The sequence below is a fragment of the Salvelinus sp. IW2-2015 genome, linkage group LG31 (assembly GCF_002910315.2).
Source record: "Salvelinus sp. IW2-2015 linkage group LG31, ASM291031v2, whole genome shotgun sequence".
Taxonomy (NCBI): Eukaryota; Metazoa; Chordata; class Actinopteri; order Salmoniformes; family Salmonidae; genus Salvelinus; species Salvelinus sp. IW2-2015.
This window is the reverse complement of record NC_036870.1, coordinates 8,779,282-8,804,668: the sequence shown is the minus strand read 5'-3', so window position 1 is coordinate 8,804,668 and position 25,387 is coordinate 8,779,282. Positions and strand designations below refer to the sequence as shown.

Sequence of the window (25,387 nt, the reverse complement as noted above, 5' to 3'; positions counted from 1 at the left end):
AAATGGGGACGGAGGGACAAACATCATTCTGTTTACTCAAGCATTAGATATACACGCACGCACGCACGCGCACGCACACACACAAACCAACCTTTGCCCTTGTAGCGGCTCRTGTCTCCATCCCTCAGCTCTAGAGCCTCATAGATGCCTGTGGACGCTCCGCTGGGCACTGCAGCCCTGAAAAGACCTGAGAGAGACAGAAAGAGAAGGAGGGAAATGTAAGAGATGYCAACAGAGAGAGTGACGTTAGGGGGGAATGATCCGGGAAACAGTACGAGGCCTTAGACGGCGACACTCTTAAGAATTTTATTGCAGCTTTTGGCTAATCTTAACGCTCTTTGTACGGTGCGATACTACGCTTGTAGACAGGCTTGAGAGGGGTCACCTTTCTCTGTGCACAGGTCCACCTCCACAGTGGGGTTTCCCCGGGAGTCGAGGATCTCCCTCGCAACGATGCTGACAATCGACATCCTGTGAAAGAGAGAGAGAAAAGGGGAGAGAGAAGGGGGGGAGAAAGAGAGAGAAAGGGGGAGAGAAAGAGAGAGAGAGAAGGGGGGAGAGAAAGAGAGAGAGAGAAGGGGGGAGAGAGAGAGAGAGAAAGAGAGAGATCATAAGTGGCTCTATTTTTACCATTGCATTTGCACATACAGTAAGGAAGTGCATAATGGGAGTGCAAATGGGGTGTGCAGAGAGTGACATTACGGTTGCTATAAACCATCATGATTTATGAAAGAGTTCCCCCATGTGAAGTTGGAAATGAACAGATTTCACAATGCTTCGTGTACCAGGAGGTCAGATGGAGCTATTACCACGGTAAAAGGACCAGACTAAAATATATTCTAAGTCCATGATGCTTAAACATGGCTCACTCACACACTATGTCGCTATCAGGTGTGGAATCGGTGGACGGTCGGTGACTCGAGAGAAACGACGACATGGCTCCGAGTCACTTGGCTCACGACTCCACGAGACACAGGGAATCCGTCACCGCCATTGGTCAAGATTGGACTGTCGGCGCCCACCATGTCGAGCATTACCCATAAATCCACAGGCTAAAAGGCTAGGATTTATGTGTTGGTATGGATGTGGGTACACAGACCCGCGAGCCACTGCGGCTCCTCATGACGAGTGCACATCCCTGCCCTATGCTGTACCATATGATGTCATTATAATGTCCCTTATTAATAGTACTAGGTCTCGAACAGTCTTTGTTGCTAATTGCTCACTTATTTGAATTAACAAAATAACATGGATCCCTACAGAACTGCACAGCTATATAATCTCCGGTCTTTACAGAAAGACTAAAATGTTACAGCAACTGAAATGACAACTGAAATATTGTGCGCTGAATAATAAGCCCTTGTACACTTACAGCTCTATTCCTTGACAACCCCCCTCATTCTGTCAGCCATTACTGTGTAAAAATGTATGAATGTCGCTGGGTGTTTTTCACTGAAATGGTTGTGGTGCAGAAATATATTACACCTACCTTTCAGCCCCGTACTTTTCAGCCACTATGAATGTATTTAACCTTATGTTCTACATTTAAATGCTTGTGATTTAATGGGGCCACAATATGCATAAATCCCTATCCACTTTCAGCCAATCAGCCCCATCCATTATCGTGACACATACATGAATGCAGCTGTAAGTTATATAACCCCTCCCTCCCAGCAGTGTGCAGCATGAGGACACCCATGTCCACACCGCACCACCACCTGAAGATTGCAGCACTCAGCACAAATACCCAGAGAGAGAGAGCGTGATAAGAGGGAGGGAGGGAGGGAGGGAGGGGTGAGGCGATGGGGAGAAAAAGAGATAAATCATCAAATCCCTCCTTTTGGCTGAAGAAGAGAGGAGATTCAGAGATGGAGGGATGGAGGAGGAGGAGAGAGGGATGGTTGGGTAAAAAGGAGAGCAGGAAGGGAGAGAGAGAGGGACGAGGAAGGATCATTTTCGCAGGAGTGGCACCGATTGCAGACACGCCGACACAGACGCATGGAGAGCAGTCTAACGCATGGCACACACACACACACACACACACTTTTGCAGACGCTGACACTATCCCTCTTCCTCACACATTCACTGTACATATATACACACACAAACACACATACTGATACAGACATTCAAGGTTCTCTCCCTCCCCTTCACCGTCTCTCGGGCACACATACACATTCTCTCTCAAACACACACACACAGATGTGTAGAGCTTCTCCTTTCCTCTCCCTGCCTCACACACACACACACAGTAGCTCTAACACAATCACATTTTCTCCATACACACACACAGATCATGCACTGAGGCAACTTCAAAGAACCCAGACACAAATGCTCTAATACAATCTGACACACACGTACACACAGTACACACAAACACACACTCACAGTGAATCAATATAACACCTCGAACCCAGAGCCAGGCAGGGCTGACACATTAGTTAGCATACACAACCGTAATGCCTCACATACAGAACTAAGCAGGAAGCATCATCACCATCATCATCAGCATCATCACCGCGACCTACTCCAACCCAGCACATATCTGCTACTGGGAGGCAATCAATACAAGATGCAGGAATAAAACAGGGGATGACAGCCTGGAGAATGAAAAGAGAGCGGAAGAGGGAGAGAAGAGAATGAGGATTTTCCATCGTTACCTGCCGTTTGTGTGTTCCGCCTAATAGGGAAAGCCAGAAAATACTGGAGACGGATGAGAGAGGGAGAGAAACAGAGAGAGGGAGAGCAGAGACGAGGAAAACAGAGGGTGGGGGTCAAATGTGTGACAGAAGGGGGAGGGGATGACTCAGAAAAAGATGCTGAGAAAAGAGGAGCGAGAGAGGGAAGAGAGTGGGGAGGGTTGATTAATTAGACAGAAAGAGGGATGGAGGAGAGGTGGAAAAACAGGGTGCTGCATTTTGAACTGCATTTCAGCGGTAAAAATAGAGAGGGGAAGGAACAAGTGGTCTGTCTACACCCTTCTCGCTCTCTCTCATCTCTTTCCCTCTCATTTCTCTTTCCCACTCTCATTTCTCTTTCCCACTCTCATCTCTCTTTCCCTCTCTCATCTCTCTTTCCCTCTCTAATCTCTCTTTCCCTCTCTCATCTCTCTTTCCCGCTCTCCTTTCTCTTTCATCTCTCTTCCCCTCTCTCTCATCTCTCTTCCCCTCATCTCTCATCTCTTTCCCTCTCTCTCATCTCTTCCCCTCTTCATCCCTCGCTCTCATCTCTCTTTCCCTCTCTCACTCTCTCCCCCTCTCTCTTCCCTTCCCTCTCTAATCTCTCTTTTCCCTCTCTCATCTCTCTTCTCTTCCCCACTCTCTCATATCTCTCTTTACCTCTTCTAATCTCTCATCTCTCTTTCCCTCTCTCTCATATCTTCCTTTCCCTCTCTCTCATATCTCTCTTTCCCACTCTCATCTCTCTTCCCCTCTCTCTCATATCTCTCTTTCCCTCATATCTCTCTTTCCCTCTCTCATCTCTCTTTCCCACTCTCATCTCTCTCTCTCATCTGTCTCTTTCATGATGCTGTAAAGGCTGTGTAGTCGGTATACAAGGCACCGTTCATATACTGTGCACCATTGCATCATCTATACTAAACACTGGCTCAGCAATGATGCACCTACAGCGTATACCACTTCTTATATATGACTAACTGTATAGGCACTAAACAATGAACGGCAATGTTGCACTGCTACAGCATCAAAGTGGATTTGGAAACATTGAATGTATTCCCCATTCTATAGCATATATCAAAATTACTACTACTTTCTTGTTGTTTGAAAAATGTTTGTAAACTGTAAGAGAACAAATACACGTAAGAAATACCAACACATTTCAAATGTATTTTGCTTTAAGATGTGCTTATATGCAAAACCATCCATGAAAAGTAAGGCCCTTAAAAATGGCAATTTGTTGATTACTGGAAGAGTTTAATGTTTTAGGACTGCTTGATGGTTATACAGATAGACAGGCGGTGTGGGTTAAACAGCGTTTGTGTACACATTTATTTATTTATCTTTAGTATTTTTTTTAAATGAACCTTTATTTAACAAGGCAAGACAGTTAAGAACAAATTCTTATTTACAATGGCGGCCTACCCCGGCCGATTGTCCGCCGCCCTATGGGACTCCCAATCCCGGCCGGATGTGATACAGCCTGGAATCGAACCAGGGACTGTAGTGACGCCTCTTGCACTGAGATGCAGTGCCTTAGACCGCTGCACCACACGGGAGCACATGCGTGTGTGCGCATTCCTGTGTATGTGCATTTGTGTGTGTGTGCATTCCTGTGCATGCATGTACGTGTGTGTGTGTGTGGTGTGGTGTGGGTGTGTATGCCTAGACAGAGGAGTGAGAGATCTATAATTCTATAATTAAATGGCCAAGTAAAAATGGGATTATCTTTGGAATACAACAACAACAATGTCCTTGACACCCATCTCACTCAGAAAGAGAAAGAGAGAGAGAGAACTATACAGGGAAAGTGCCTCTATCCAACTGCTATTTTAATCATGGTTGATTGACAACATTTCCTCCGCCCTCTGGTCACACGTCTGGTTCTCTAACCTCTGTTTCAGTCCACACAGCTGCTCCTGTCCCATCCTCCTTCCTCTCATTTCCTCTTTTCCAATGTTTGTGTGGGGAGTGTGAATGTGAGGGTGGGGTTGTTCTGTATGTGTGTGTGTGTGTGTGTCTGTGTTATTTGTGAGGAGGGAGGGAGACAGAGGAGGTGCAGATGTCAGGGGAGGCACAGAGGTGTATGGGAGGCCAGTGGACAGAGAGCCAGTGTGTCAGTAAGGGGAGTATGGACTCCTCTCCTAGGGCAGTGTGTGTGTGTGTGTGTGTGTGTGTGTGTGTGTGTGTGTGTGTGTGTGTGTGTGTGTGAGATAATGCATTGGTGTTAACGCTCTAGCTTCTAACCATCCTCTATCGTTTCCAGATTCATGTCGAGATTCATGGACACATTACTTTCTATAGGCGGATGCTGGATGACGAGGGGGGTGTGCCAACAGCTGTTCAGTGTGTAGGCTATGCATGGGTAGCTTTGTTTGCAGGTGTATCGAAAAATGTGTGGACTGCAGAATTCCTATACTACCTAATTTATCAGATACACTACACTAGCTCCACATTGTCCAGATGTCTTATGTCCTTCTCGTTTGTTTTCTGCCTTGAACTGTGCCTTCATATCAGGGGTCTAAAGCGCCTTCCTGCTCCTCCTGTCTCTGTATCCTTCGTTGTGATCTGGAAATTGGATTGATAAAAGCAATATGGTGGATGTGGTCTATGAGCCAATGGCTGTCGCTTGTCTAGTTCTTTTAAATCAGTTCAGATATACAGTGCCTTCGGGAAAGTATTCAGACCCCTTGACTTTTTCCACATGTTGTTACGTTACAGCCTTATTCTATAATTGATTGAATAGTCCCCCCCCCCCTCATCAATCGAAATCAAATCAAAGTTTATCTGTCACATGCGCCGAATACAACAGGTGTAGACCTTACAGTGAAATGCTTACTTAATGAGCCCTTAACCAACAGTGCAGTTAAGAAAAATAAGTGTTAAGTAAAAAATAGATAAGTAAAAAATAAAAGTAACAAATAATAAAAGAGCAGCAGTAAAATAACAGTAGCCGGAGGCTATTACAGGGGTTAATAAACCGAGAGTAGCAGCAGCGTAAAAGGGGGGGGGGGGGGGGGGGAAATGCAAGTAGTCTGGGTAGCCATGCTTGATTAGATGTTCAGCAGTCTTATGGCTTGGTGGTAGAACGTGTTAAGAAGCCTTTGGACCTAGACTTGGCGCTCTGGTACCGCTTGCCGTGCGGTAGCAGAGAAACAGTCTATGACTAGGGTGGCTGGAGTCTTTGACAATTTGTAGGGCCTTCCTCTGACACTGCCTGGTATAGAGGTCCGGATGGCAGGAAGCTTGGCGCCCAGTGATGTACTGGGCCGTACGCACTACCCTCTGTAGTGCCCTGCGGTCGGAGGCCGAGCAGTGCCATAACAGGCAGTGATGCAACCAGTCAGGATGCTCTCGATGGTGCAGCTGTAGAACTTTGAGGATAGGCTTTGTTGAAAGCTTCACGACTGTCTTGGTGTTTGTCTACACACAATACCCCATAAGGACAAAGCAAGAACAGGTTTGTAGAAAATTTTGCTAATTTATAAAAAATAAAAAAAATGAAATATCACATTTACATAGGTATTCAGACCCTTTACGCAGTACTTTGTTGAAGCACCTTTGGCAACAATTACAGCCTTGAGTCTTCTTGGTATGACGCTACAAGCTTAGCACACCTGTATTTGGGAGTTTCTCCCATTCCTCTCTGCAGATTCTCTCAAGCTCTGTCAAGTTGGATGGGATGTTGCTGCACAGCTATTTTAGTTCTCTCCAGTGATATTCGATCAGGTTCAAGTCGGGCACTGGCTGGGCCACCCAAGGACATTCAGAGACTTCCGAAGCCACTCCTGCATTGTCTTGGCTGTGTACTTAGGGTCGTTGTCCTGTTGGAAGGTGAATTTTCGGCCCAAGCCTGACGTCCTGAGCGCTCTGGAGCAGGTTTTCATCAAGGATCTCTCTGTACTTTGCTCCGTTCATCTTTCACTCGATCCTGACTAGTCTCCAGTCCATGCCGCTGAAAAACATCCCCACAGCATGATGCTGCCACCACCATGCTTCACCGTACGGATGGTGCCAGGTTTCCTCCAGACGTGACGTTTGGCATTCAGGCCAAAGAGTTCAACCTTGGTTTCATCAGACCAGAGAATCTTGTTGTTTGAATGTGGTTTCTCATGGTCAGAGTCCTGTATGTGCTTTTTGGCAATCTTCAAGCGGGCTGTCATGTGCCTTTTACTGAAGAGTGGCCACTCTACCATAAAGGCCTGATTGGTGGAGTGCTGTAGAGATGGTTGTCCTTCTGGACGGTTCTCCCATCTCCAACAGAGGAACTCTGGAGCTCTGTCAGAGTGACCATCGGATTCTTGGTCACCTCCCTGACCAAGGCCCTTCTCCCCCGATTGCTCAGTTTGGCCAGGCGACCAGCTCTTTTTCCATTTAAGAACGATGGAGGCCACTGTGTCCTTGGGGACCTTCAATGCTGCAGAAATGTTTTGGTACCCTTCCCCAGATCTGTGCCTCGAGACAATCCTGTCTCGGAGCGCTACGGACAATTCCTTCAACATAATGGCTTGGTTTTTGCTCTGACATGCACTGTCAATGGTGGGACCTTATATAGACAGGTGTGTGCCTTTCCAAATCATGTCCAATCAATTGAATTTACCACACGTAGATTCCAATCAAGTTGTAGAAACATCTCAAGGGTGATCAATGGAAACAGGATGCAACTGAGCTCAATTTCAATTCTCATAGCAAATGGTCCTAATACTTTTGTAAATAAGGTATTTATATTTTTTATTTGTAATACATTTGCAAAAAAAATCTAAAAACTTATTTTCACTTTGTCATAATGGGGTATTGTGTGTAGATTGCTAAGGATTTTTTTATTTCATCAATTTTATAATAAGGCTGTAACGTAACAAAATGTGGAAAAGGACAAGGGGTCTGAATACTTTCTGAAGTATTAAAAGTATCTGAAGTAGTTTTTTCACTGTAGGAAAGGTGACAAGAAGAGCTTTGGACACCACTTTAGAGACTATTGACTATTGGACGGAGTGTGTAGTCTGGAGACTGTTGTACCCACCCTTTGCTGTTACCACACAGCTTCCCATACTTCAGTGCCCTCTTGTGGTCATCTTCCCATTGCTGCCTGAGCGAGTCCAACCTAATGTGGCGTCCCTGTATGTCAGCAATCCTGTATGGGTTGGCGTGGGTAGCCTCAAGGTTAGAAAGTCGGGCCAGTAGCCGAAGGCTTGCCGGTTTGAATCCTAGGGCTAGGAAGAAAAAAGTGGAGAGAGAAAGAGAGAGAGAGATGGCATTTAGACCTCAGGTGCCACTTTCTGCCAATGTGCCCTTGAGAAAATGCACAATAAAGATCTATTCTATAATGCATCAAGAGTTCTGAATGTTATGGTACGTACAGGACAAGTATCAGGCTTCATGTCCAATCGGGTCATCATGCTCAAGATGGCGCCGACAGAGGGGGCTGCCTTGCTTCTAGTCCTTTGCAGTATTTTGCTTTTTTTAATGTATTATTTACGTATGTGGCAGGGTCTACAGACAATCACAGACTACAAAAGGAAAACCAGCCACGTCATTGACACCGACGTCTTGCTTCCAGACAAACTAAACACCTTTTTTGCCCGCTTTGAGGATAATACAGTGCCACCAACGCGGCCTGCTACCCAGGACTGTGGGCTCTCTTTCCCCGTGGCCGACATGAGTAAGACATTTAAACGTGTTACTCGCAAGGCTGCCGGCCCAGATGGCATCCCTAGCCGCGTCCTCAGAGCATGCGCAGACCAATCTCTTCCTATCTCAGTCTGTTGTCCCCACATGCTTCAAGATGGCCACCATTGTTCCTATACCCAACAATGCAAAGGTAACTGAACAAAATGACTATCACTCACTTCTGTCATCATTTAGTGCTTTTAGAGACTAGTCAAGGATCATATCACCTCCACCTTACCTGTCATCCTAGACCCACTAGTCCACAGACTTTGCAATCGTCATCACACTACACGCTGTCCTATCCCATCTGGACAATAGGAATACCTATGTAAGAATGCTGTTCATTGCATAGGTCAGCATTCAACACCATAGTACCCTCCAAGCTCATCATTAAGCTTGAGGCCCTGGGTCTCAACCCCGCCCTGTGCAATTGGGTCTTGGACTTTCTGACGGGCCGCCGCCAGGTGGTGAAGGTAGGAAACAACATCTCCACTTCGCTGATCCTCAACACTGGGGCCCCACAAGGGTGCYTGCTCAGCCCCTTCCTGTACTCCCTCTTCACCCACGACTGTGTGGCCATGCACGCCTCCAACTCAATCATCAAAATTGCAGATGACACAACAGTAGTGGGCTTGATTACCAACAACGACGAGTCAGCCTACAAAGGAGATGATCGTGGACTTCAGGAAACAGCAGAGGAACCACCCCCCTATCCACACCAACGGGACAGCAGTGGAGAAGGTGGAAAGTTAAGTTACTCTGCGTACGCAACAGCGCCTCTTGAACCTCAGGAAGCTGAAAAAAGTGGCTTGTCACCTAAAACCCTCACAAACTTTTACAGATGCACAATTGAGAGCATCCTGTCGGGCTGTATCACCGCTTGGTACGTCAACTGCACCACCCACAACCGCAGGGCTCTCCAGAGGGTGGTGCGGTCTGCATAACACATCACCAGGGGCAAACTACCTGCCCTCCAGGACACCTACTGCACCCGATGTCACAGGAAGGCCAAAAAGATAATCAAGGACAACAACCACCCGAGCCACTGCCTGTTCACCCCGCTACCATCCAGAAGGCGAGGTCAGTACAGGTGCATCACAGCTCGGACCGAGAGACTGAAAAACAATCTCAAGGCCATCAGACTGATAAACAGCCATCACTAAACACAGAGATGCTGCTGCCTACATACAAACTTGAAATCATTGGCAACTTTAATAAATGGAACACTAGTCACTTTAATAATGCCACTTTAATAATGTTTACTTATCTTGCATTATTCATCTCATATGTATATACTGTATTCTATTCCATCTTAGCCTATGCCGCTCTATCATTACTCATCCATATATTTATATATTCTTATTCCATTCCTTTACTTAGATTTGTTGTGGAATTGTTAGATATTACTTGTTAGATATTACTGCACTGTCGGAACTAGAAGCAGAAGCATTTCGCTACACTCGCAATAACATCTGCCAATCATGTGTATGTGACCAATAAAATTTGATGGTCCAATAGTTAAGAAGAAAATGACTACTTTTTAAAATGGAGATAGCCTCAAAGGCCACTGCCCATGCTGTCACGGATGCTATAATGTCACAGATACAAAAATGCGTCCTCTATCTATCTCTATGATCTATCTCTATGGGAGATCCAAACTACTTGTGTGGGTGTGGCCTAGCGTTTGGCCGGAACAAGGAATCTGGATTGCCAGGCAAGCGATCCTCCCTATAATTCACTATGCTCACAAGTAGCCCACTGTTTAAAAAAAAAATAGTTATTCACTCCTGCTAGAATAGCATTCAGTAGTGCTTACTCGTCTCACCTAGCTCAAATTTCCTGTGGCATGACTCAGTTCCTGGCTTGCTCTGAACCTGAACGTTTACAGACTCTCAATGTGCACTGATCAGTAAATCAATACCGCAGATTGATTAATTATGTTTAGTGAAAAACGTTTTGCCAATGTCAACCCCTCTCCATTGAAGATCACCTACCTGCCCTAATAAAAGATATTCAAGGTTGTCTCACCACTTGCCAAGGACAATATATGTAGTCTCTTTGGAGGATGTCTCTCTTTGGCTCTAGATTTTCTTATATAACTAAGCGGGAGGGTAGATAAAAAGGTAGAATATATACTCACTTAATGCCATATGATGAGCCACAGATGAACCTCAAGAATATTGGAGGCTGTGTTGTATGAAACGCCCCCTTTACAGTGATCATGTGTATGAACCCCGGATGTGACAACGCCTGTGTTGGATTGATACGGTAGCGAAACTTTTGCAATCTAAGTCTGATTTGAGATAAATCGTGAAATGTATGTTATGTAGAAAGAGTACATATTTACATTTGGAACAACTTAGTGTATGTATTTATTTTTAAACAACCGCATTAGCAGTTGACACCTAGCTAACCAGCTTGCTAAAGTTAGCTGCTAAGGACGTCAGCTAGCTTTTGTTTGTTGTTTTTACTAGTTAACGTTACGTGCTAAGTGTCTACATAGCAGCTTGGGAAAATAGCATTCGTTTTTGTTTACTTTACTTCGTTGTTTTTTTTTAATGACACGGCACTGAAAATGATTGAGGCGAAACGGTTTTACAGGCCTCGTCTGGGATTTAGCTAGCTAACTAGCAAGCTAATGTTAGCCTAGCGACCTATGATAGGTAACGTTAGCCAGATATAAAACGCTCTGTTTAGTCGTTTTGGCAAGCTCTAGTTGAGATTTAGTATGATTAAAAACTTTACATGTGTTTTCTCCTTTTTTTATTTTCTAGTTCGCTTGCTACCTTCAACTTACATCGAACTTTGTATGCGGAAGTGACAGCCTGCAACCTTAACGTTAACTGGCTAACAGTAGCTAGTAAGCAATTAGCAAGGTTTGAAAGGGCTACAAAAAAGTTGGTTAGTAAGTTAGCTATAATTGTGCCCATATTATCCATGCATGTTATGGTATAGTACATTTAAAAAAATTAGGAAATAACTTGCTTCTTTAACGTTAGAGGTTGGCTAGCCTAATCCCCACAGTGTTTGCTTGCCTGCAATCCTCGTGTGATAGTTAACGTTAAGTCTGATATATTGTCACATTTGTTTGTTTCGTCTGTTTTTGTTGGACAGCATTTAGAACTAGCGTTGTTGTTAATTACTTATGTCATACCCACAACTGTCAAATCACAGGACCCTCATTGATGAAATGGTGATGTAAATAAGAGATACTCTATATAATGACGAGATGGTGTTGTCTCTGCTCTAAGAGCCAATTTATGCTTGATCTGAAAGTGTGGTCGGCTGAGCCGTATGGGTGGTGTGACGCAATTCCTGGGCCTCTGGAGGCACTCTGTTCCGCATCGCCTTGGCCTCTCAAATTGTGTAACAATGCGGAGGGCTCGGTATTGCTCCGCATTGACATGATTAGGTGAGGGCGGGAGGTCCTGTATCAATACAAAGTCACTTCCTTGACAACAGCTCTGCGCTGCTCCATGACGCGCAAAAAATATGTTTGCCCTGTCTTCTGCAGAGGCCGCATTAAAGTAAATGCTATACGGCCACTGCAGAAAGCGTATTGACCATGTAGCGCATTTAACAATGTGAGTCGTTGCTCAGCAACATACTGGTCACAGGGCCTTGTGCTGTTAACGGTGTATTACTGTCTGACAGCCCACTGTGTGCACTTGAGCGATCTAGATGGTTGGAATTCTTATCACTTGTTATTCACAAACACACAGTTGGGTCTGTGGCCAATGAGTCATACAATTGTGGTGTCTGCTCTCACTCTTGTGCCCACCCTCTCATGGTGTGTATTATCTTGCCTCTGTCTCTCTCTCTCAATATCTTTTATACTTAGTGAGATAAACCAATGACACATACCTCTTCTCTAAATTATGACTACAGCTACCAAAAAGACAGTTCATTTGCAGATTTTCTTTCTTCCCCGATTGGTCTGAAGTTTCACCAGCATCAATCAGTACATTCAACCCTGTTTCTGTCTGTCTGTCTCCCTCCATCCATCCAGATGCAGACCATAAAGTGTGTGGTAGTGGGTGACGGTGCAGTGGGAAAGACCTGCCTGTTGATCTCCTACACCACCAACAAGTTCCCCTCTGAATACGTCCCCACGGTGAGTGGCACTGATTGGAGTGTTGTCAAGAAAGGTCTTTGAGTGGGACATGGCCAGGTGTCAGGGTTTGTCAAGTGTCTAGGCTAGGGGGTATGCAGCAGGAGCCGCTGCAGTTTGTGCCGTTTGTTCCAGACCATTTCTAACACATTTCTGTTTCAACTAATCAAATTTAAACCGCTATTGAATGAATCCTGTGTGTTTAGTGCTGGGCAGGAACAAAAGCCTCCACACACTGTCTGTAATTCTTGATCTGTGCAGAATCTCACATATAGAATGGGTTTTGATAAGAGAATGTATTTGTTTTGTAGCTGAAAAWAGGAACCCTTTGATGAAGAGCCAGACTCTTATGGAAGTGGTTATGGACCAAAAAGCAGTCGGGCTACAAGCCTTTTCACCTTGTTCTACTATTTGCCAAATAGGGATGAAAATAGAAAACTCAGTCCAACTGATGGGCAACTTTGATGGGGGTGGGGGCCACAAAACTCTGAACTCCTCATGAGGGGCTACAGTTGCTTGCAGTTCTGCATACCCACATCATAACTCCCCCCCACACCACACACACACGGCGAGCAAAATATTTTATTGCCCCTCTTGACAGCAGAGAGGCATTTTTTACGTTTTAAAGTTCATTTCATGCAATTCTACACATTTAACCATGGGGTGTAGAGAAAATGTTGCTATTTTAAAGCAAGTTTGTTGCAATTCTACACATTATGCCATGGGGCAGAGAGAATATTTAGCAATTTTATAACTCATTTCATGCAATTCTGCTCATTTTTCCTTTGTGTGGAGAGATGTTTGCAGTTTTTAATATTAGTGAGACTAACAAAATTAATGGGGGCCCACGGCTGGTAATTCAACCATGGTAACAAGTTTAGATTGCTGGCCGCTAAACTAACTTAGTAATCGAAAACATTTTAGTCAGTCAATTAGCACATATCAGCTATCAGTGACTGACATAACAAGATAAACTGCTGATGCACAAACAAATTTAGAAATTGCACCTTGTGTATTCTACTATTCTAACTCTCAACATTAAGTTGAAACTTCGACTAAGCCCTCCCCCCTAAATTTTTTTATTTGGGATGGGATGGGGGGATTTATCCGAGGGCCTTCATAAAGGGGGCCGCCAGTTGTCCATCCCTTAGGTAACCTTATCCTATAGCTCACTGACTTGGGACTGTACTGGGGTGCTGCAGACAGTGTGTGATGAGTAGCTATTTCTATCACGCCCATCTCTCTCTCAGTAATCAGTAATCAGCCCAGTGCTGTACCAGAGCCTGGCAGAGAGAGTCTGTCGACTCAGTCCTCTATGTCCAGTCAGGTCCAACTGGGTGTGTTCATGTTGGCCTGTAAAACAGACCCAATTGTCTCCGGGACGTTTCGCCGTCCTTCTGTACTCACTACAGTGCACTCTTCTCATAAGAATCACGTGGCAATTTACGTTTTMTAATTATAAGCAGATGACTCAAAATACTCAAACAATGCTACTGGTTGATTTGGTAGGTATTGAAATACTCTGACACATCTTACATGTACAGAAATAGGCTGAGATTACCTACAATGGCCTAGTGTATTCTTATATTAGATGCATGTAGTGCATTCTTAGAACCTTTCATTTATTGGTGAATACAGTCCTTGTACTACTGCATTTGGGAGTTGAAACATCTGAATATGGGTGTAGTGTGGACAGTCACCCTTGTAGAGGCAGTTACCTTTTTTTTTTTTACCCACCATTCTCAATGGTATTAGGCCTGGCTCTGTCCAAACACATTATCGTCATGGTGATCAGAGATGTGTTTCTGACTTTGCTTGGTTGCTCTTCAATGTGTGCTGCCTGCCGCGCCTTTCCACTGCATGCCCCAACGCCTCACTGTTTTTATGTCTAGACTTGAACTGCCCTAAAAAGCGCGGCCTCCCATGGTTTCTCAACCCAATAACGGATAAACAGACCAATGGTGTGTGGCAGACTGAAGTCCATGGTTGCATCTTAATAGTCGAAAGGGTCTTCCTCGCCTCCTCGCTTTCGTCTTTCAGCGCTGGTGTATAAAAATACATGAGAGGTGAAAGAAATAAGCCTATGATAGATTGCTTTCACCTCTCCAATTCTTTCATATTCAGGCAGTATTCAATAGTGTTGTCACGATACCACAAATTTGACTTCGATTCCAGGTTCAGTATCACGATAATCAATACCATCACGATACTCGATACCAAAACGATACCACAGCAAAAAGAGACGGCATATTAGCCAAAGTGCACCGATGGAAAAACAATCTGTTTTCTTTCCATTTGGGACTTATTTTATTGTACTGATCAACAACATTGGCATAAAAGAAGCGATCTCTTATTTTATCAAAGTGTGCTCTTTAAGACCTAATGACATCATTCACACACACAGTGAGATAGACGTGACTGAGGCGAGGAAGACGAAGTGAATGGGTAAATAGTTTTTTTATTTTAGTTTTTTTACGTCGTCCGGTGCCCTGGATCGGCAAGGTTTGCTCATTTCGACCATCCCATTGATCCTGAGGAGAAATCTCCACCAACCCGGGGCACCGYGCCATGCAAAACAAACTTCCCCAATGAATAACGTTTTTGGGATATGACTGTATGGTTTTTGGTGACAATCAGCTTTGAAATAAGCATATTGTGTGTTATGGTTTACGTATTATCACAAACAAAGTTCTAGGGTAGTGAATTGATGTGAGCTTCAGCTGTAAGCTAGCAAGAAAAGTTGCCCTACATAGCTGGAAGCTACCGGTATCTTCTTGCGTTGTGAAATGTTCTAGCCTGGAATGAACTTTGTTTTGCGAACAGTAATTAACAGTTGCAACGTTTCTACATGCCGTGTTGCATTATTGAAGTGTGTTAACTTCTGTGCAGCAAGAGTGTGGAGCTAACATGATGCAGCCCAGACTCCCAGTGAGTGCAGGGATTCCTCAGGACAGGCTAGAGCTAGCAATGACTAAGTGGAGCAGGCACGGTGCGCTCGCGCTAGAAGGTGACATCAGCTTCGCTGATAGACAGACTTGATCCTCTCTCAATCAGTAGACGACTTGTGACACATTTGATAGAAGTACCGAACCGCTTTTCATGTTCTAGTATCAAAAAAAGTACAAAAGTTTCGGTATACAGTGCATCACTAGTGTTCAATCATATTCAGTGCAGTTAAAGGAAAGGCGACAAGGAGAGGAAGACATGTTAGACCATTGAGATGCACCCCAACTCTAGCAAGCATGACTTGTGGGTAGGGCTGTAAGGGTACACATATTCCTACCGAACCGTTCGGTACCGGGACCTCTGTTCGGTACGCACTGTGAACCCGAATGAATGCATTCCAAATTAAAATATATATTTTTAAACTCTAGGTTATGCCTATGCTACGTTGTATGCCATTGCCTTGTGAGTAAATCTGAGCGGGGAAAATGTATGGAATTCCATTTTAAACTACTACAGCCTATGCGCACGTTGTATTTCAAATTTTAATCTTAATTTCAAACTATCCTCTGAGGTGTAGCCGGGAACTCTGTAGATGGCAAGTGGTGGGATCCATTAACCAGAATTTAAATCTGCAGTTTAGGAACATTTTGGCTTCACAGTCAACTACAACGGCGATGGACAGAGAGTTGTGGATAAAAAGTTAATATTATGTTCTCCACTGCTCAACGAGAATAGCCTATGCAGAGTGGCGTGTGTAGCTTGCGTTTGTCGGCCACTCACAAGTCATCAAAGCGCCAAGTCATAGAGCCTCCATGTTTGGCAAAGCAAGTTAGGAGATGATCTAATCAATGGAAGATGGAATTAGTTTAAATGAGAAGTATATGCTATAATGTGTTATTTGTAACTAACTGTAGGACAGGAAGAAAGCGCATGCAGACTCAATTAGCTTAGCTAGCTCTTAGCTAGCTATTTTAGCCAACTAGCTTCTCTCGGTTTGATGCAGTCGAGAGGTACTACGTAATTATATTGGATGATAAATAACCTAGCTATGACAAGCTAGAAGTTGGCCTACTAGCGCAAGTCGGCTCGGTTGGTTGCTGCCTCTCCCTCCTTCCTTGATCCCGTTTCACTTGATCACAAGACACACACCGCAAGGCCTGTCCTCCGCCTACTCTCCTTCATGCTGTATCAGCTCTGGTTAATAAAATAGCTTACAGGTGGACTTTTCTGCTGCTTCCCTCACTCTGATCCGACCACGTCTATACAGAACTGGTCATACTCGGGTCTGTTTGGAAAAGGTCTCTGTATTGAAAAATATATTTATGCATATTTGTCATGGTGAGAAAGCCCCAGGTCCATTTCGGAACGTGTCCAACTTTTTAGACCTCTGCTTGAAGGCCAAAAGACAATGCCAGGAACATTGTGAATGATGTCACAGAAACTGTGCCACAAATAGAGTGCTTTTGAATTTTGTGTATTTTGTTAACTAAAGTAACTGTTGGAATTTCATTGTTCCGCTTTACCGAACCGTGTCTCCAAAACAGCAACACTTACGGAACCATGGGTTTGGTGAACCATWACACCCCTACTTGTGGGTGCATCTCAATGGTCTGAAATAGCTTCCTCTCCTTGTCGCCCGGTGAGGCTCAAACTCAAGTGTAAGAATGGACTAGGATGAGGCCTGAGATGAAACAGGGAGTGATGAAACAGGGAGTGGACAGCCAGGGAAGAAGGTAAATTGGTGGTTTAGAGACTACACAAGGCAGGAATGTCAGGAATCTCCCACCCAAATTGAGGGAATGTCCCTCAAGCTCCACACTACAAAGACAAACATGTACACTAAAGTAATAGTAGTTAACACTGTTATTCATTCCCAGGTGACAGCCATAAGACTCCTTTCAAATAGAACACCTAAAAATGGCAGCAGTGATTTAGTGTTTCACGCGAGTCTACATTTTCCAAAGCAATGTCAAGAACTCCCTACAGCAATTTGTCACTTTCTGGAACCCACCTATGTAATGGTGGGAGAAACACCGGTTGGGTTAAAGAGACAATGTCTTTTGAGCACAGGGTTACCATTTTCCTTCAAAGTTTTCTGACCTACAAAAAAGCTTGAAAATGATACCGCCCGTGAACCTGCCCTACGGTAGTCACTGTCTACGCAGTATTGTGCGACGGAGACCAAAAAACGAGAAATGGCAATGCAATTCAGCACGAAGCATAGTGGTTTCATCATCACATTATAGATGAGCTGAGTCAGACAGTTCCTCATTCTTACTGAACAGTATGTGGCTTCTTTGTCTCTACGGGGAGGCACCTTAAGAGGAACGAGAACGCTGTGAAACATTCTGATACCCTACGTACGCAACACAAACATGCTACGCAAAATGGCATTATTGCGTGAAGTTATGAATGACTGGGCTGCACGAGTCTACGTAGTTTCTCTACGCAATACAATTTTGTGTAGCTACTTCTAGTTCTTCCATGCGTACATGTGGTATAAATCAGGGCTTACTTAGTTMACGACATGGTTCCCTTTGACCACCTAACATTCTAAGTACCATACACTGTTCTGTCAAGGGAACCAAAGTGAGGGGTTTTCATGTGTATGTATGTACATACAGTTGACGTCGGAAGTTTACATACACCTTAGCCAAATACATTTAAACTCAGTTTTTCACAATTCCTAACATTCAATCGTAGTAAAAATTCCCCGTCRTAGGTCAGTTAGGATCACCACTTGATTTTAAGAATGTGAAATGTCAGAGTAATAGTAGAGAGAATGATTTATTTCAGCTTTTATTTCTTTCATCACATTCCCAGTGAATCAGAAGTTTACATAAACACAATGCTAACAGATACTAATTGAGTGTAACTTGGGTCAAACGTTTCAGGTAGCCTTCCACAAGCTTCCCACAATAAGTTGGGTGAATTTTGGCCCATTCCTRCTGACAGAGCTGGTGTAACTGAGTCAGGTTTGTAGGCCTCCTTGAACGCACACACTTTTTCAGTTCTGCCCACAAATTTTCTATGGGATTGAGGTCAGGGCTTTGTGATGGCCACCCCAATACCTTGACTTTGTTGTTCTTAAGCCATTTTGCCACAACTTTGGAAGTATGCTTGGGGTCATTGTCCATTTGGAAGACCCATTTGCGACCAAGCTGACTGATGTCTTGAGATGTTGCTTCAATATATCCACATAATTGTCCTTCCTCATGATGCCATCTCTTTAGTGAAGTGCACCAGTCCCTACTGCAGCAAAGCACCCCCACAACATGATGCTGCCACCACTGCGCTTCACGGTTGGGATGGTGTTCTTCGGCTTGCAAGCATTCCCCTTTTTCCTCCAAACATAACAATGGTCATTATGGCCAAACAGTTCTATTTTTTTTTTATCAGACCAGAGGACATTTCTCCAAAAAGTACGATCTTTGTCCCCATGTGCAGTTGCAAACCGTAGTCTGGCTTTTTTATGGCGGTTTTGGAGCAGTTGCTTCTTCCTTGTTGAGCGGCCTTTCAGGTTATATCGTTATAGGACTCGTTTTACTGTGGATATAGATACTTTTGTACCGGTTTCCTCCAGTATCTTCAGAAGGTCCTTTGCTGCTGTTCTGGGATTGATTTGCACTTTTCGCACCAAAGTACGTTCATCTCTAGGAGACAGAACGCGTTTCCTTCCTGAGCGGTATGACGGCTGCGTGGTCCCATGGTGTTTATACTTGCGAGCTGTTCTTTGTACAGATGAACGTGGTACCTTCAGGCGTTTGGAAATTGCTCCCAAGGTAGAACCAGACTTGTGGAGGTCTACAATTCTTTTTCTGAGGTCTTGGCTGATTTCTTTTGATTTTCCAATGATGTCATGCAAAGAGGCACTGAGTTTGAAGGTAGGCCTTGAAATACATCCACAGGTACACCTCCAATTTACTCAAATTATGTCAATTAGCCTATCAGAAGCTTCTAAAGCCATGACATAATTTTCTGGAATTTTCCAAGCAGGTTTAAAGGCACAGTCAACTTAGTGTATGTAAACTTGTGACCCACTGGAATTGTGATACAGTGGATTATAAGTGAAATAATCTACCTGTAAACAATTGTTGGAAAAGTTATTTGTGTCATGCACAAAGTAGATGTCTTAAACGACTTGCCAAAACTATACTTTGTTAACAAGAAATTTGTGGAGTGGTTGAAAAACGAGTTTTAATGACTCCAACCTAAGTGTATGTAAACTTCCGACTTCAAGTGTGTGTGTGTGGGGTGGGATATAGGTTATGAAACTGAACCTAGCCGCAGCATAACCATATTCCTCTTTACATACCTGTACCATATAGATTCAGTGGTTGTAAAGATGGGGAGAGGTCTGTCCGTAATAAAGACGTGCTCTGCTTTTTGACACCACACTCTACAAAGCAAGTCCTGCAGGCTCTAGTTTTGTCTTAATGTAATTATTGTCCAGTCKTATGGTCAAGTGCAACAAAGAAAGACCTAGTTAAGCTGCAGCTGGCCCAGAACGTCTTGCTCTTCATTGTAATCAGAGGGTTAATATAAATACTACGCATGCCAGTCTCTCTTGGCTGAGAGTTGAGGAAAGACTGACTGRGTGACTTCCTGTTTTTATAAGAAACATTCATGTGTTGGAAATTCCTAATTGTTTGTATAGTCAACTTACACACAGCACTGACACACACACACACTTACCCACCAGACATGCCACCAGGGGTCTTTTCAAAGTCCCCAGGCCCAGAACAAATTCAAGGAAACGTATTGTAAGTGAACAGCAAACCTGTTTCAAAAAAATACTAATAAAGTAACACCTCACGGCACAACGCCTCTCCCCCATGTGACCTACTTGTGTGTGTGTGTGTATTTGTAACTGATGGATGCACGCACACACACACACACACACACAACCATCGCTCATCCATATATTTATATGTACATATTCTTATTCATTATTTTACACGTGTGTGTGTGTGTGTGTGTATAAGGTAGTTGTTGTGAAATTGTTAGATTACTTGTTAGATATTGCTGCTCGGTCGGAACTAGAAGCACAAGCATTTCGCTACACTCGCATTAACATCTGCTAACCATGTGTATGTGACCAATACAATTTGATTTGATGTAAACCAAACCAACACACATCACACTACATGTAAATGTATTTAAATTGTAAAGTCTTTTGTCTGTAATCAAATTGAAATGGTCACACACCAGTGTTTAGCAGATGTTATTGCAGGTGTAGCGAAATGCGTGTGTATCTATCTCCAACAGTGCAGTGATATCTAACGAGTAATATCTAACAATTTCACAACAACACACACAAATCTGAAGTAAAGGGATGGTAATGTATTTTTCGTTATGTGTCGGACCCCAGTAAGACTAGCTGTCGCCATTGGAGTCAGCTAATGGAGATCCTAATCAATCAAATGATGTAGGCCTACTGTGAGTCCAACCATCTGATAGGTGTGGCATATCAAGAAGCTGATTTAAAACAGCATGATCATTACACAGGTGCATCTTGTCCTGGGGACAATAAAAAMACACTATAAAATGTGCAGTTTTGTCACACAACACAATTCCACAGATGTCTCAAGTTTTGAGGGAGTGTGCAATTGGCATGCTGACTACAGGAATGTCCACCAGAGCTGTTGCCAGATAATTGAATGTTCATTTCTCTACCATAAGCCACCTTCAACGTCTTTTTAGAGAATTTGAAAGTATGTCCAACTGGCCCTCACAACCGCAGACCATGTCTAACCATGTCAGCCTAGMACCTCCACATCCAGCTTCTTCACCTGCGGGATCGTCTGAGACCAGCCACCCGGACAGCTGATGAAACTGTGGGTTTGCACAACCGATGAATTTCGGCACAAACTATCAGAAACCGTCTCAGGGAAGCTCATCTGCGTGCTCATTGTCTTGACCTGACTGCAGTTTGACGTCGTAACCAACTTCAGTGGGCAAATGCTCACCWTCGATGGCCACTGGCACGCTGGAGAGTTGTGCTCTTCAATGGTTTCAACTGTACCGGGCACATGGCAGACAGCATGTATTGTGTCATGTGCACAAGCGGTTTGCTAATGTCAACGTTGTGAACAGAGTYCCTGATGTTGGGGTTATGGTATGGGCAGGCGTAAGCTACGGACAACAAACACAATTGCATTTTATCGATGGCAATTTGAATGCACCGAGATACTGTGACTAGATCTTGAGGCCCATTGTCGTGCCATTCATCTGCCTCCATCAGCATGATATAATTTTTCACTGGAAAATAAAATAAATAAATCAAAACTCAACATGTTATGAAATCCCTAATGATTGATCCTCTATCTGTCTCTTCCTCAGGTGTTTGATAACTATGCAGTGACAGTGATGATCGGAGGGGAGCCCTACACTCTGGGGCTGTTCGATACAGCAGGTAAAACAAAATGGCCGCTCTCTCTATCTCTCTCTACGTGAGCGCTTCCTAACTACAGTGTCTTGAGCCTCGACTTGTAATACCTTCTTCTCACTCACCATGGTCTGCCTGTTTTACTTTCACATGGTGCTTACGGATCGTGTTTCTCTCCAGGCATCTAAGCATTTAACATTGCATGGGTAACTAGCCTATGTAGTTATAGCATTTACCATCGTGTCTAAACAAGTTTTTGTGTTTGTGGGTTAGTCTGCTTGTGTTAGTCCACCAAGCTCAAATATAAACTAGATCATGTAGAGTCCATTGTGTAGTTGTCTTATTTAGACTTTGTCTTGCATATGAAAGGTATCCTTGACGTAAAATCCTAATTATTTTTGCCGTCTTCTCTCTGTCGCCCTCCCCAGGTCAGGAGGACTATGACAGACTGCGACCACTCAGCTACCCTCAGACAGATGTCTTCCTGGTGTGCTTCTCTGTCGTATCACCTTCCTCTTTTGAGAACGTCCGTGAGAAGGTGTGTGTGGAATACAACTTTATTGTCCATTTGCTAGAACATTAATTAGTTTTGTTTTCTGCCTTTCCAAACACCCCCAAAACACAACACACACACTTGTGACTTGTGTTTTCAAGCCCATGTCTTTACACCTAGGTTTCTCTGTAAACATAGCATTGTGTGTGTTTTGTTAGTTGGGGTTAATGTTCTTTTTCTCCCCTTTGCCTTGATGACAGCTTTGTGCACTCTTGGCATTTTCTCAACCAGCTTCATGAGGTAGTCACCTGGAATGCTTTTCCAACCGTCTTGAAGGAGTTCCCATATYTGCGGAGTATTTGTTGGCTGCTTTTCCTTCACTCTGCAGTCCAACTCATCCCAAACCATCTCAATTGGGGTGAGGTCGGGTGATTGTGGAAGCCAGGTCATCTGATGCAGCACTCAGTCAATCTCCTTCTTGGTCAAATAGCCCTTACACAGCCTGGAGGTGTGTTGGGTCATTGTCCTGTTGAAAAACAAATGATAGTCCCACTAAGCGCAAAACCAGATGGGATGGCGTATCGCTYCAGAATGCTGTYGTAMCCATGCTGGTTAAGTGTGCCTTGAATTCTAAATAAATCATCGACAGTGTCACTAGCAAAGTACCATCACATCACCTCCTCCATGCTTCAAGGTGGGAACCACACATGCGGAGATCATCCGTTCACCAACTCCGCGTCTCACAAAGACACAGCGGGTCTTTGCAGTAATTCCAAGGCCTGATTCACGTAGTCTCCTCGGAACAGTTGATGTTGATATATGTCTTTTACTTGAACTCTGTGAAGAATTTATTTATTAGGGCTGCAATCTGAGGTGCAGTTAATTGCCGATTTCTAAGGCTGGTAACTCTAATGAACTTATCCTCTGCAGCAGAGGTAACTCTGGGTCTTCCTTTCCTGTGGCGGTCCTCATGAGAGCCAGTTTCATCAGTGCTTGATGGTTTTTGCGACTGCACTTGAAGAAACTCAAAGTTCTTGACATTTTTTAGATTGACCTTCATGTGTCATACTGTCATTTTTCTTGGTTTTATTTGAGCTGTTCTTMCCATAATTTGGACTTCATATTTTACCAAATATGGCTGTCTTCTGTATACCACCTCTTCCTTGTCACAACACAACTGATTGGCTCAAACACATTAAGAAGGAAAGAAATTCCACAAATTAACTTTTAACAAGGCACACCTGTTAATTTAAATGCATTCCAGGTGACTACCTCATGAAGCTGTTTGAGAGAATGCCAAGAGTGTGCAAAGGGTGGCTACTTTGAAGAATCTCAAATATAAAATATATTTTGATTTGTTCAACACTTTATTGGTTACTACATGATAGGTGTGTTCAAACTTTTGACTGGTACTGTATATAACATGAAACCCTCCCATACTCAATGGACATAATATATCCCCGGATCAAAACCTGGGTGTCATCCTAATATGCCCCCCTCCTCTCCCACAGTGGGTCCCAGAGATCTCCCACCATTGTCCGCGTACACCCTTCCTGCTGGTGGGCACCCAGATGGACCTGAGAGACGACAGCAACACAGTGGAGAAGCTGGCTAAGAACAAGCAGCGGCCCCTGGCCCCTGAGAGCGGAGACAAGCTGTGCCGGGACCTCCGGGCCGTCAAATACGTCGAGTGCTCCGCCCTCACCCAGGTGTGTGTGTGTGTGTGTGTGTGTGTGTGTGTGTGTGTACACACATGTGGGCAAGAGACACAATCTCTATCTACTAAGTCTCTGGCCCTCATTCAGGTAAACAGGAAACGCTGGGTGTAAGTGACTTGAATGGTTTCTGAAAAGTAACTTCCTCTCACTCTGTCGACCTCTGTCCTTCGTTGTCTTGATGTCATACTTTCTCACTAGGAACTACTAGCGGATGATGGCGACTGTCGACAGCCTTTCATAGTGCAACTGTGGACATTGTGAAACTAGAATAGTGGATCAATGAGTAAATTGACTTCTCTCTCTCTCTCTCTCTCAGCGAGGTCTGAAGAACGTGTTTGACGAGGCCATCTTGGCCGCGCTGGAGCCGCCAGAGACCAAGCCCAAGAAACGCTGCGCCACTCTTAAAAAATTTAAATTGGGCCAAAGAGCCAGGGGAAAGACCGGACGGGGGGGGGGAAAGAGACAGGCGGACACAGAGAACAGACAGACAAAGCTGGGAGGGTTGTAGAGGGAGAAAGAGAGGACGAGTGAGACATTTGTTTAATAGTGCCTTCAGCGATACAGGTGGGGAGGGGCGACGTTGCATGGTAGGTAACAAACAGAGACCTAGAAATACATCCTAATATGTAATAGAATGTATATCTATGTTTCTTGTAACAAGCTGATCAATTCTCTTCCAGACCAGTATAGTCCTTCTTAAAAGGAGACCGACAGAGCAATATAGGGAAGAGACAAGGTTTTGAAACCTCTATTGCCTTAAAGTTACAGTACAAACAAAATAAGTTAGACAAAAGGAGGAGGAGACAGTGTGGAGTTTATTTTGTGTTTGATAATACTTAAAAACTGACTGAAAATGTGCTTAATCTGAGCAATCTAGACGCACACACACACGCCCAGTGCTTTACTCCCTTCAACCCACAACTTGAACTCTTCTTCTTCACCACTATCTGCCATCACTGCTCCCATGGAAACTACAAGCGCTTTTTATTCCTCTTGGTTTTCACTGCCCCTAACATGAACTGAATTTCCACCTACTTCTTTTTTGACATTTATTGTTTTTGGAGATGATGGTATATTAACGACGATAATAAGAGTATTATTTTCTTGCCTCTTTATTTCCGGGATACCCCTAGTGGTTAGCGGTTTGGACACTTGAATTGTTTTTAAAATATATTTTCTTATTTTTTTTATGGTTGTGTGCCAATGTGTTGAGTGTCACTGGTTTCATTTGACATAACAATCATAATATGCCTCTAATGACTACYTAGCTGGTTGTGATGTTAGTAGTAATAACAGCTAATAGCAATAATGGTTATAGTAACAGTAATAGCTGTATTGAAGCATCATCATCCAGTTGTTTGAAATAAATAAAAAATAACTTGAAAATGG

The 25,387-nt window shown here is 43.9% G+C and overlaps 2 protein-coding genes across 4 annotated transcripts in view; one reads left to right on the top strand and one right to left on the bottom strand.

The window, feature by feature from the left end:
* LOC111955666 (gamma-enolase) overlaps positions 1–10,568 on the bottom strand; it is a 20,859-nt gene extending 10,291 nt beyond the window's left edge. The window contains exons 1-4 of one of the 2 annotated variants that reach the window (XM_023975911.1): positions 10,483–10,568; positions 7,696–7,885; positions 386–471; positions 92–187 (exon numbers count right to left, since the gene is read on the bottom strand). In XM_023975911.1, the coding sequence (XP_023831679.1) occupies positions 92–187; positions 386–471; positions 7,696–7,885; positions 10,483–10,492 (382 nt within the window). In that variant the 5' untranslated portion in view covers positions 10,493–10,568. Of the gene's footprint in view, positions 1–91; positions 188–385; positions 472–2,660; positions 2,769–7,695; positions 7,886–10,482 lie in introns of those variants that run through there. The other variant, XM_023975912.2, reaches the window with a different exon arrangement.
* Positions 10,522–25,387, top strand: LOC111955674 (cell division control protein 42 homolog). Of its 2 annotated transcripts, none has more exons than XM_023975926.2 (6): positions 10,522–10,610; positions 12,352–12,456; positions 21,742–21,814; positions 22,216–22,325; positions 23,792–23,989; positions 24,315–25,387. In XM_023975926.2, the coding sequence occupies exons 2-6, from the start codon at positions 12,352–12,354 to the stop codon at positions 24,504–24,506; spliced, it is 678 nt and encodes a 225-aa protein (XP_023831694.1). In that variant the 5' UTR covers positions 10,522–10,610; the 3' UTR covers positions 24,507–25,387. The 2 variants fall into 2 exon arrangements, with proteins under 2 accessions (XP_023831694.1, XP_070292596.1); XM_070436495.1 differs by having other exon boundaries at positions 10,593–10,706.

Excerpts from the sequence above, each read along its gene's own strand:
- LOC111955674 (XM_070436495.1), top strand. The coding sequence starts at position 10,662 with ATGTTATGTAGAAAGAGTACATATTTACATTTGGAACAACTTAGT. Across the intron at positions 10,707-12,351 it reads TACATTTGGAACAACTTAGT|ATGCAGACCATAAAGTGTGT; the intron begins GTATGTATTTAT and ends CCATCCATCCAG. Across the intron at positions 12,457-21,741 it reads CCTCTGAATACGTCCCCACG|GTGTTTGATAACTATGCAGT; the intron begins GTGAGTGGCACT and ends TCTCTTCCTCAG.